Below are 12,590 nucleotides of genomic sequence, written 5' to 3'. Positions count from 1 at the left end.
TCTGAATCAAGGTTAGACATGTTGTGCGTTCATAGATGCTCTCCTACAGACCTCTGTGGTAACCTGTGGCCATTTGAGGTACTGTTGCCATTCTATCAGCTGGAACCAGTCTGGCCATTCTCCTCTGACCTCTGGCATCAACAAGGCACAGAACTGCTGGTCATGGTCGTGATGGTTATTATTTAAAAGAGAAAAAAAATGATATTGACAGCAATGCACTTGTGTCTAAAAAGCAAAACATGACCTGCTGCAAAAGAAAAACTTTGTCTTTACAGATGTGGAAGTTACAATAAAAGCAGGATTTCTGAAATACTCAGACCAGCCTGTCTGTAACCAACAACCATGCCACGTTCAAAGTCATTTTAATCACCTTTCTTACCCATTCTGATCCTTTGTTTTGCCTGCAACAGATTGCCTTGACCATGTCTACATGCCTAAATACACTGAGTTGCTGCCATGTGATTGGCCGATTTGAATTATTTACATGAGAAGTTGGAGAATTGTGCCTAATAAAGTGGTCAATGAGTGTACATTTATTTCATGGTTGGATTACAAAAGGGAAACAAACAATACATGAATTAAACGAAAGTGCTCCTTAATGTTAAACAACTCATTTATTTATTTATTATAACTTTTTAAAGTGACAATTACAGTTGCATAGAAAACATATGTTTGTTTGTTATTCTTGCATAAATACTTTTAAATTTGATTGTCAAGTTAGGTTATATGGACAGTGTTTAAGTCCTAATGTATAGTTGCCCAATCCGATATTTCAAGTCCAATTCCCCCTAGATATGAATAAATACACACCAATTTTTATTTTTTATTTTAAGAAATTAAAAACTTTTATGCTCTCATAAAAGGGCCACATAAAATGACATGGCGGTGTGGGTACCGGATCAACTCGGGCTGCCACATCTTCTCGGGGTCCTTCGACCAATGCTGACGTCACCCTACGGCAACACCAGTTGGACAAACTACTTAGCGATTTTACGTTTCCTTTTGTAAAGGAACAGAACAAATGTGTTCTGTTTATGTTTTAAAGAAGAAACAATGGCAATATAAACTTATTTTTCCAATTTGAGCAAATGTATGACTGTATGAAAACAATATTTATTTATGGTGTGCAGTCTGGTTTAATTCTCCCAAATGTCAGTTTTCCTTTTTTTTTTATCTCAGAAAAAAACATTGTCATATTGATAACTATAATCAAAAGGAGCAGCCTACAGTCCTAAGCATTAATCGAATTCCACACTATGGAATTACAGAACTTCATCGGATTTAACAGTTATGATTGCAAAGTTTATATTTCCCGTTTAAAACTTGTTGAAAGCATTAAAAAACGAATTACAAAAAACAGCACTTTTTTTTGCTCAATTTTTATTTTTTCTTCATGTTTTATCAAAACAAACAAACAACCAAAGCATTTTTTTCGATGTAATAGTCATCCATGTTTCTCACGAATATCGGAAAATTATTATAATATTATCGTTCACCGTAACTGTAACTGACCAATCACTATCGTATACGTCATCGTGCCAACTTACAGCCAATCAAATAGTGTAACATCATCATTGGTCGAAGGACCCCGAAGGACCCCGAGAAGATGTGGCAGCCCGAGTCGATCCGGTACCCACACCGGGCCACATTTGGCCTGCGGGCCATGAGTTTGGCACATGTGCTTTAGATAATAGGTTAACTGACTTTGAAAATCAGCCTTTACATAAGCTCCATATTCATTAAGTGCCAGTACACATTTATTTGTAACTCAAGGAATAAAGAGCAGCTTGTTTCGCTCCAGCTGTAAATTTTTGTTTTAACACTAAGAGATAAAGAACAGAGGTAATCATGAGCCATCTTTGTCCCGTCTCAACTGTTGAATCTTTAAAAGCAACTTGCTACACTTAGCAGCAGGTTTTTTACGCTCTGGCTGTCTGTCTCGTCCATTAGGCCACAATTGTCACATAAAGGCTATTGAGTCAGCACACTGCTGTAAAACTATCTATTTGACATGGCCACCAGTACAAAGGCTGCTCTCCTGTGAGGGGGGACCTTTTCGAGTGCAGATGGTCAAGACAGCTGGGACAATTTAGTGATCTGAGGGGTTTAAACTGCCCCCCAGGCATGATAAAGAAAAAACAGCTTGAGCACCCACTTGCATAATCTATACCAAGAACCTGAATGCAACATCAAGGAACGCGAGGACCGAAAACTCCTGCAAAGTTGGAGGGTCTCGTGAACAAACACTCCTGCCGATTTTCTACTTTGCTTTTTTTTTTATGTAGGTGCTGTCTAGAAATAGATGAATGAGAACATCTGCATCATCTTGTTGGGATTTGGGTCTGTGTCAGTTTTGAAGTTGCTGGTAGCCACCCAGTCAGAGCAACACGCAGCGCATGACGAAGTGGGCCTGATTACCGGCACTCTCACCAGCTGTTTAATGAACACAGGGACCTCTTTCTCTGGAAGTGAGTTTTCCCTTGAATACTGTGGAAGCCTTATCCAGGTCTATTTAAATGAGCTAACATGGGGAAGGTAAGCACCACCACATGAGCATTGTTTTCACAGTTCAAAGTGAGGAGAGAGTACTTTGCACTTCAAAGACACTCATCTGGGAGGCAGTACAGTGGGGGTGGGGTGGCGTGGGGAAGAGGGGACAGGAAATAAGAATCAGGGTAATTAACAACTTCTGCTCGGTAATAAAGCTCAGACATGGTGCACCTATGCCTCCGAGATACGCCGGTGCCCCCATGTCCTCCACTATCCTGTCCTCAACCTTTTCCTTTCATCTTAAATGTCAGTGGTACCCAAAAAATCTGGATGGTTTCAAAGCATGGGGATGAAGTTTATCATTCTTTGCCACATTTAAATCTGTGTAGGGAATGTAATATTTTGCTTGTTACATTAAGGAATGAAACATTTTAATCATTGCATTTTGAAAACATCCAGCAGTATTTTAAACCAATAAATACATATATATAGTATATCTAAATCTAAATATTTTCAAAGCTTTAATTCCTGGTGGGGTGTGTTTTTTTAATGCTCAGAGCCTGAAAAACAATGACAAGCTGATAAGTAAGGAAGCAGGCATTTACATGAGAAATATGTTCCCAGCCTGAGTTTAAACCCTTAACATTGTAATGGTGAGTAGACTAACAGAATGAGATTAGACCTCAATCTGCATTTAATTGAGCAGATCTTAAGCGGCCTTTACTTGAACTCTGAAATGTGAGAATGTCACACAGGGCAGCCTGTTTGACATGTCACCTACTGGTGAGAACTGTGGAATCTTTGATTGAGTTTTATCAATTAGCTTTGTGAATTTGGTCAGAGTGTGTGAGCCTCAATCTGCCAAAACCAGCTGCAGAGAGACCTTAACTGTAGAAGTGAATCTCATTAAATTAACCCCAAATTGACCCCTCTTTGTGTTTATTAGCCTAATTCATGGGAAAAGTGGGAGAATTTAACAACTATAAATTTGTGATTTTTTATTTGTTTTTGTTTTTTCTAAATTTTTATTCTTTTTGTCACTGATGCACACATTTCTTTTCTTTTCCTTATTTTATTTTTTTGCTTTAAATTCCCAAGAAGGACCTGAATCAGCACACAAACACTCCCACGTTGAGAATTGCTTTCTTTTTCTGTGTCTCTTAGATCTTTTAACAGAGTAAGCGTTTTGTTCATGCACAAAAAGTCTGTCCCTAAATACGGAAAATAGCTGAAATTAAAATATGATTACTCCTTGAAATTTTATTTTTACTCACATATGATAAAAGCCTGCGTGGGTTTATTTTGAATAAAGTGGGAGAACAGAAATCAGGTAAGTTTCACTGTATGATACTCAGTTAAGTATCTTTTTTGGGGGACAAAGGAGGAGGAGTCAGTCCGCGGGGTCAGCATTTGGTTGAAATTGAGTGAAATTATGAGTAGCCCACCCCTTCACCCAACAACCCCCCTCCTCCTGCCTCTCCCCTCCTGACGGGCTCGGCTGCATCATGCTGGAGACCCCGTTGAGAGGATCTTTTCTCTATAAAGAGAAGATGCGCCTCTTAGAGGATCGCATGGATTAAACTGCGCGCCTCTTCAGCTGCTATTCAGGACTGCGCACACTCTCCCAGGTGGACTGTGGGACTTTCCCAGACCGAACAACACCTTCAATCCCGCACATCCTGCAGAAGACGGATGTGAGCATCTTTTTCCCCGCGTGCGTCGCAGCCACTCAGCGCATTTGTGTCGCAGGCGCGTGGAGAGGGAGCGCGAGGACAGATGGCTGCGCTCACGATACAAAGAACTGACAACTTTTTGCACACCTTTTTGCAGGTTTGTTACTTTTTTCTCTGTTTTTTAAACTGCTCTTTCTTCAACAAAAAATATTTTAAAAGCAAGAATAATTCTTTAAATATTTAAATTTGCACTTGGTGTAAAGTGTGTTTTAAGCACCAGTAAAAAAAGATAAAAGGTGGCTTTATTTATGGAACACAATTCATACAGAAAAGCATTTTAAGATGCGTTAGAGACGCAAAAATTAGATGTTAAAATCAAATACAGTCAAATGAATAATAGTTTTTAAGGAACATTTTAAACTAAAAGTGGAGGATTTAAAACAAGAGAAGAAGTTTAAGGTTTTGCCTAAATATTATCAACAGAAGTCAGATATAATTTTATTTATTATTTTTGTTACTTTTAATTGCTCTAGTATTATTTCTATTAATAAAAAATAGTAGAATTTTTTTTTTAAATGTAGAGATTCTATTTAATGGTGGCATTCCTGTGTGTGTGTTTTACCACACAGGATCGAACTCCCAGCTCCTCTCCAGAAGGAGCACCGAACGCTCTTTCCTTCCTGGCCACCACCTGCAGCCAGGCTTGGCAGGTGGGTGGCACCATGGGCTCAGAAGGCTCCCAGTTCCCCTATGAAGGCACGGTCAGCTCCACATCTGGAATGTTTCAGCTCTGGAGCAATGACATGGCACCGAGTTCAGCCCTCAGCACGCACCAGATGACCTTCTCCATGCCCAAGGTGCAGTTCCCTGGACACATGCAGTCTGGCCTGAGTCATCATCATCATCATCACCACCATCATCCCCATCATCACCATCACGAGCTACCTCTCACCCCTCCAGCTGAACCTGCATCAACCTACTCCTTTGAACTCTCCCCTGTTAAAATGCTGTCCTCCCAGCCACAGGCCAGCAGCCCCTATTATCCTCAGCATAACAGTGTAGGACAAAACTTCCCCAGCTTCCTGCAGAATTCTTCAGCCCGGCATCACCTGTCTGGAGGTCATGTGGAGGAAGGACAGCAGTGGTGGAGCTTGCCCCAAAGCAACACCACCCCTTCCAGTCATCCCTTCACCCTGGGCAGACAACTGGTTTTGGGTCACCAGCCTCAGATTGCTGCTCTTCTCCAGGGCACCTCCAAGGGTCTGCTAAGCTCCACTCGCCGTTGTCGGCGCTGCAAATGCCCCAACTGCCAGGCAAACGGTGGGGGGTTGGAGTTTGGGAAAAAGAGGCTTCACATCTGTCACATCCCAGAGTGTGGCAAAGTGTACAAGAAGACCTCTCACCTGAAGGCACATCTGCGGTGGCATGCCGGGGAGAGGCCCTTCATCTGCAACTGGCTGTTTTGCGGTAAAAGCTTCACCCGTTCGGATGAGCTTCAGCGACACCTGCGCACACACACCGGGGAGAAGCGCTTTGGATGTCAGCAGTGTGGCAAAAGGTTTATGAGGAGCGATCACCTCTCCAAGCACGTCAAGACCCACCAGACCAGGAAGGGCCGGTGTGGCCAGCCGGCACAAAGCACAGAGCCTCTGCTCACCAACATCAAGAGAGAGTAACCTCTGTGGTTCCTTGATTATCAGCAACAAAGACCAGACTGTGTGACTTGCTTACTGCTTTAGGTTTGCACTAATGGGAGAGGCGCTCATACTCCCCTCAAATGTTGTTGCTCATCAAAGTCCTGCTTTTGGATTTTTAAAAAAATAAAATTGTGAATTATTCGAGTTAAACAAGTGTGTGCTGTTAAAAGAAATGCACCTTGAAAGGAAACTTGAAGCCTTTTTCTTCAGCGATATTGTTTAGCAGCCTTCAGTGTGATCTTCAGTTTAACCATAAAAAGAATAAAAATAAAATCAAAAACTTTCTTCCCCTTAAACTGCTTTTAAAACTTGATGTAAGAAATATTTTTTTTTCAAACTACATTATGCAAATAATTTATCTATGTGAACATTTTAATTTGGTGGAGAGAAAAATTCTATGTTTATGTTGACAGATCGCTAATATCATCAGGTGGATTTTTTGCCTTAGTGCAGCTGCTGTTGATAAACGTTGGTTTAATAGAGAAAAAAAGCCAACTTTGCTAAAAAGATTTTAATTTGTAAACATCTGCAAATATTTTCTGCTATTTTAGGATCTATTCTGAAAGGAAAGCCGATTTTTCTTTTTTGATCTCTTCATACTCAGGCGGCAGCCCAAAGCCCCAATCCTAATTAGCAAACACTTCAAATTTGAAAGGTCTTTGTAAATACTGTACAAATATGATGACGATTTTATTTGGGTTTTAACAGCATGTACATTTTAATAAACATTCTCATGGAAAACAGTTTTTAAGAGTTGAACTTTCTGAAACATTCGCAACGGTTTGTGTCCTGATCAGTTTCAGAGGCTTTAGTGAATTTCCTCTCTTAAAAAAATTAGGACGTGAATTTCTGACAGAGCGTTAGAAAGATCTGAGGTTTATTTAAACGGTCATTTGATTGCTTTCAGAATACAAATGCCGCTCATTGTGATGTGGGTGTGAGGGAAGCAGCTCCGGCAAAAAAGACCAAACATGGTGGGCTGTTCAAAGATTTTCACACCTCAAAGTAAACACTCGTTCCATTGAAGAGGCTGCGTGTCTCGCCTGGTGCAATCAAGTTCACAGTCATGTGGCTTTTAATGAGTGTTTTCTTTCTCTCAATGGAGAAGATTGAGTCAACAGATGCAACAGAGGGCACTGGAGAGGAATTCCCTGTGAATAGGACCCCTGTTGCCGAGAACCCCCACTGGTGACAGGAACTCCCTTTGATTTTGCACCCTTGTGAAAGTTAATACCCCTCCCACCCCAAAGCTCCATATATCACAGCAGTGTTACGATGGGTCCTGTTTTACAGCCCAGAATGAAGCTTTATTCAAAAGGCAGCCAACCAGATGTCTGCTCATCCAGGGGTTTCTTCTCTTTGTTTTTGATCCCGTTTGAACTTCTTCCAGTAGGATGCAAAAGCAAGATGCTTTGTCGGAGCCTACTATGGTGAATTACTTAAAAGGAAATAAGAAAAAAAACTTTCCTTTTACCACCAGCTCAACTGAGAAAAAAGGCATGTAGAATGTTGTCAAAACAGCACATCTTATTTAGGCAGACGCTTATCCGACTGTCTTTTAAGTAAATACAACCATCAATAATTTTAAGAGCTAAAAAACAATCTAAATTTGCAGAGGCTACTAAAAAAACTTGTAAAGAAACACACAGCATTGAGTTCAAATTCCAAAAGATACTTTTTTATTTGATATGATACACTTATTTTCTGTTCACCTATTACCAAACCCTTTCTCAGTCTTTCTGTGCTCACATTTGGTTCTCTGTAGTGGTATTCCTTTGTGTTGCATGCAAACCTGCTCCATCAGAAATTTAATTTCCATCACCGGATCCCAACAAATGTGGGATCGGTCAAAACTGTAAAAATCCCTTGTCAGACATTTTGGTTTCCTTTAAAAAAAAGACGGATGCTTTTTTTTAAAATGTTATTTGACTTTTGTACTTTTGGGTATTATTTTTGATCATCAAAGTATCTCAAAGTGAGCTCTGAAATGCTCTTGATCTTTGGTGCAGCTGCAAGATCCAAATGGGGTGGAGGTGAAAGCATTTCAGCGACCTCTACTGGCCACAGGCAGGATAGCGTCCTTTTGTTCTCCTTTGTCACTCAAGGTTTAAAGATCAAAAGTGAGAGCAGACACAGCCACTTACTCTTAAACAGTAGATTTAATCTAAACTATGGAGGGATCTGCCGTAGATGTTGGCACTGGTGCAAAATATTACAGATTATGGAGGCAACTAGGTGGAGATTTTTCAATCTCAGTTGGGTTTTCTTTATCTGTCAAGAGTTTTGTGGGATACCTTCACTTAGTCCATGATGGCAAAGGCTATGAGGTCTTGGTGTAGAGCCTCAACATGATAAAAAGGGATGAATAAAATAATTACTTGTAATCAATGTGCTATTGGACACCAATCTTTTACATATGTCAGGCTACCTAACCTGGGAAAGATCACCTTTGCAAAGCAGCCTTGTGTCAGGCAGCCACAGAGGAGATGTTGCATACAGCACTTTGGTTCATCGCAGCGGGCCCTTTGAATGCCTCCTCAGGAGCTGCCTGAAGAGTAAAAAGAAATCTGAGGTGACGTCATACCCACAAAGAACCTCCAGAGGGCTTCCTCATGCCTTCTTGTCCCGATCAAAGGGAGCCCAGTCAAACAGAATATCAGAGCACACGGAGGCTCCAAACACTGGCAACAAAGAAAGTTCTTTACTTTCTGATGAAATCGGAGATAGAAGCTTTTGTGGCATTCTCACATCAAGTGTTCTGCTGTTCCCGATCTTGCTGATATAAACAGCCAAGTATTATGTCAGCAGGAAAATAAAGAGTCATTGACATGTTTCTGGACGTATCTTTAGAGTGGGGCATAAAAAGAAGAAAACCCAACAAAGGGAACTAAATGAGCCACCACCACTTCCTGCATGGTCACATGCACACAGACATGTCATTTTATAAACACACATTCAGGCACACACATAACTCCAGTGACTGCCCCAATAAGGAATGGAATTGTCAAACAAATTCCACTTGTACTCTCAAAGAGAGAAGAACAGGACATACAAGCTCTCAGAAAGGTACAATTTGTTACATCGCAGAGTTTTTTCAAACTCTGAGCCCAGTTGCGTCCTGCTGGGCTCCGTTCAGATCCGCTGAAGGTAAACTAGGCAGCGTTCTCTTCCTTTTGGTGGGTCTTAGGAAGGGGCCAAGCAGTTTGTCTGTCTGCGATGCACGCCGCCTTCAGCGTTCCCCACCATCCTCTGGACGGGACAAGAGAAGGATCCAACATGAGGCAAGCAGACCGTCGACTTGTGTTCTCTTCACAGAAGTAGCATCAGTTTCTATCCGCTTGACCCAGGAGACACGTGAAGCTCAAAGGTCATCCTCATCCAGCTGGGTGAGGTTGCTGGGTCGCCGTCCAGCTAAGGGTCCCGACAAGGGAGCCTGACTTCCAGCCTCAGCAGCCGATGCCCTGCGGCTGCCCTCTCCTGCTCTCTGCTGGGAAGACAGGGTTCATCGTTCACACCAATGAAGAACATGCATGCCTGTCATGTTTCTGTGCCAATAAAAGCAAACAAAAATAACGACGTGTTTTGAACCTGCTTGTGCATTCACAGACAAATGCTAAAATTGGTGTTTTCAGCCTTATTGCCTAAAAAAAGGGGTCTGCAACCTGAGGCTTCAGAGCCACATGCCGTCAGTTCAGGTAAAGAAAAATAAAACGTTTCTAAATTTCAAAAAGTAAGAAGTAAGTGAAGTGAAAAAAAGTAAAGTATACAAACTCAAACTTTATTCTTTATGTAGTTTATTTAAACTTTATTTAGTCACAGTTGAAGCACAGTGCATATCACTCCACAAGGCTTCTGACTACAGTACCCATAATGCTCCAACATCTGAACCCATCAAACGGTTCCACTTCTTAGTTTGACAAAGTAGGACTAAAATATTTTTGACAGACTTTTGCGTGCACAACCAGATTTACGTTATACTGGATTGTAAGGCAGATTGTCTATTTTTGATCAAATCCAAGGATTTTATGTGCATCTTGTGGTTGGAAAACACAGTAAGAGCCAATTAATTAGCTCTGAATTCATTTGAGTTAGTTAGATTTACAAATTTCTTGCTGAGATGTCGTAAAATAAACTGTGCATGTGTGCTTTTAATCACTGTAGACATTACACCACCTACTACTGCATTTGCTGCATTGAGACGATCCTATATATGGTACAGGGTGTCTTTTATTTTGAAAGTGAGTCATATGAATACGGTAGTTATAAACTGTCATGTTTAGAAAAAAAGCTATTTTCTGTTTTTCTTTTATGCCAAAAAAAATAATACAGCATAATAGTAAGAGCAATAAAAATCCAAATCAATGTCTTATTTTTCTAAAGGGTGAATTAAGACTTTGTGGCTCTCACTGGGTTATGGTCAATGAGAAATCAACCCAAATTTAGGACACAATTAACTGATTTTTGATAAGCTTCTTCTCTGAGTGTGACTTGAAGTACTTCCTGTTTGTTGTATGCAAACCCAGCCCAGCCTGAACAAACAGAGACAGAAGAACACAACAACAGTGGGTCTCTCATCCCAGCCTCTCTAGAGACCAGAGATGACAGGAAACCCTGGAAATCTGCATGGATCTCTGAGAATGTCCTCCTGTAACCCTTGTGCTATCCTAGGCACTTTAACGTTGGGAGTTGGGTCATCTAGACCCACTAAGATAGCACAAGGGTTATTTCCATAGAGAAGTGACTTTTAACCCTTGTGCTATCCTATGACCCCACCCTTACATTGACGTGTTCTCCCTACCATGACAAAGGTGGATAAAGGTGGAAAGATTTCATGTAATCCATGGACACCAGTGAAGATCACAAATCATTGAAGAAAAAAGGTTCATTGCACTGTCTAGTGGGTCTAGATGACCCAACTCCCAATGTTAAAGTGCCTAGGATAGCACAAGGGTTAAATATAGAACAGCTTTTTTGTATTTTAGAAGTAATTTGAGTGTGGAGTGTAGTGTTTCCTTTTTCAGCCAGTAGGGGGAGAAATAACTCTTCTTTTTACTTGACATCCAGTTAAATGCATTACTCATTGCTATTTTATTTTTGCATTCATGAGAATATCTGTATTTCCATTCAGTAGTTTAGAGTTGTGTTTATACATTATCGCCTATTTTTTTCTCATTGTTTGTTTTGTCAATGACCTTTTCTATGCGGAACCATGAACCCTTAGTTAGTATGGAGTTCAATCTTCAGCCAAAAGCACAGCAGTTGCTCTTGAGTGTAACACTGAGGCTGTAAATGTGTGAACGCATGCGGGTACACTACCTGTGTAGCTTGTGTGGTTGAGGAGAACAGCCCATTGGACACAGCTTGACAGTTTGGCTGGTCAGTAAAGCCGAGTCGGATGTGTGATGAAGAAACAGCGTGGGGGTCAGCAGGACACGGCTGGACCTCTGTGGCCTGCAGATGCAGGTGGGAAGAGGTGGGTCACTCAGCACTGAAGTGCATTTGCACAATGCAAATGGCAGACTTCTGTTTTAGCTGCCAAAGCTCAGACGGAAACAAGAAGGCATAGAGGTACCACAGGTGTCTTACAAAGAGAAAAACTGCATTTGAGTGTCTGAAGGAGAGTGTGTCTGTGCACTGTGACACCTACATCCCTCAGTGAATAGTTCTCGTTGAGTCCTTGACTCTGGGCTTGGCTCGGCAGGTAGAGCGCGGGCAGAGAGGTGTTGTGAGAGTGGAGGGAGGGCAGCTTATGGCGGTCTATGGAGGCAGATGAATGGGGTCTCAGGGAGCTGGTGGCAGACAGAGGGGGCCTCATGCTGCGGCCCAGACTATTGGACTTGCTTTCGCGACGCTGATACTCGATAGGCGACTGCAAGGCTAGGAAAAAAAAGAACAGAGAAAGATATTATATTCCTCCACCACTGACTGCTTTCTTGAGTACTGTGCAAAGTCAGCTTTTAACAATTTGAAGGGGAAAAATGCACAGCTTAATAAAAATCTCTTTTCCAAGGACGGATTGGTTTTCATTGCAGGATTGTGATGCTTTTTAAAATCTTTAAACAACTGGGAAAAATCTGGATTTTAAAATAGGGTAGTAAATGTTTGCAACAACAATACAGGAAACTAAAGTTGATCAGGTCATATTTAATGTTAATGCCTGGCTCATGAGCACTTTTGAAGCAGATAACTGTGCAATGATGCTGCTTCCACATACAAAATCTTGACTAAGTGAGGAAAGAAAACCAAAACAAAGAGAATCAGAATTATCTTTTTTCTAGATTGTTTATGGTGGATTAAGGTAAAGAAGAAAAACGTGTCATTGTGTGACTAAAAATACTACAATTCATCGATAAATCAATGAATCGATTTATATCACTAAGATCCAACCAGACCGATCTTTCTGAGACATGTTAGTTAAATCGACCTATACCATTATAAAATTGTTTCAAAATGAAACGATTTTAATCGATATTGGAAAATACCATTTGGATTGAGAAACATTAGGTTTATTTTACTAAAATGTAAAAAAATATCATCACAGCTGACAAAACACACGTGATGACAGCAAAAAATGATCAGTCCATCAATATAGTCCAATGTTAGAAAACACTTTGAATTAGGTAAAGACGTCTAACCATACAGTGTGTTAGAATGTTCTAATAATATTCCGTTTGTGTTATTTTGATGTGGAAAAACAACAGCGGATTGAACTTCATGAAACTAAAATGTG

General features: G+C 40.8%; 2 protein-coding genes across 5 annotated transcripts in view; one reads left to right on the top strand and one right to left on the bottom strand.

The window, feature by feature from the left end:
- The first annotated feature begins 3,961 nt into the window (after positions 1-3,961).
- On the top strand, positions 3,962-6,601 carry sp5l (Sp5 transcription factor-like). The gene is made up of 2 exons (XM_004070448.5): positions 3,962-4,320; positions 4,793-6,601. Exons 1-2 carry the CDS (start codon positions 4,267-4,269, stop codon positions 5,837-5,839), a joined length of 1,101 nt encoding a protein of 366 aa, XP_004070496.1. The 5' UTR covers positions 3,962-4,266; the 3' UTR covers positions 5,840-6,601.
- A 915-nt stretch (positions 6,602-7,516) lies between these two features.
- arhgef25a (Rho guanine nucleotide exchange factor (GEF) 25a) overlaps positions 7,517-12,590 on the bottom strand; it is a 51,438-nt gene continuing 46,364 nt past the window's right edge. For 2 of the 4 annotated variants that reach the window (XM_011477085.4, XM_078950626.1), the window contains 3 exons: positions 11,508-11,737; positions 11,177-11,311; positions 7,517-9,344 (listed from right to left, as the gene is read on the bottom strand). In XM_011477085.4, coding sequence (XP_011475387.2) covers positions 9,222-9,344; positions 11,177-11,311; positions 11,508-11,737 — 488 coding nt within the window. In that variant the 3' untranslated portion in view covers positions 7,517-9,221. Of the gene's footprint in view, positions 9,348-11,176; positions 11,312-11,507; positions 11,738-12,590 lie in introns of all 4 variants that reach the window. The other 2 variants (XM_078950625.1, XM_011477084.4) reach the window with 1 other exon arrangement.

This window comes from Oryzias latipes, chromosome 7 (genome assembly GCF_053564925.1).
Source record: "Oryzias latipes strain Hd-rR chromosome 7, Olatipes_Hd-rR_3.1".
NCBI lineage: Eukaryota > Metazoa > Chordata > Actinopteri > Beloniformes > Adrianichthyidae > Oryzias > Oryzias latipes.
Note: the sequence above shows the minus strand (reverse complement) of the source record. Positions and strands in the feature narration are given on the sequence as shown.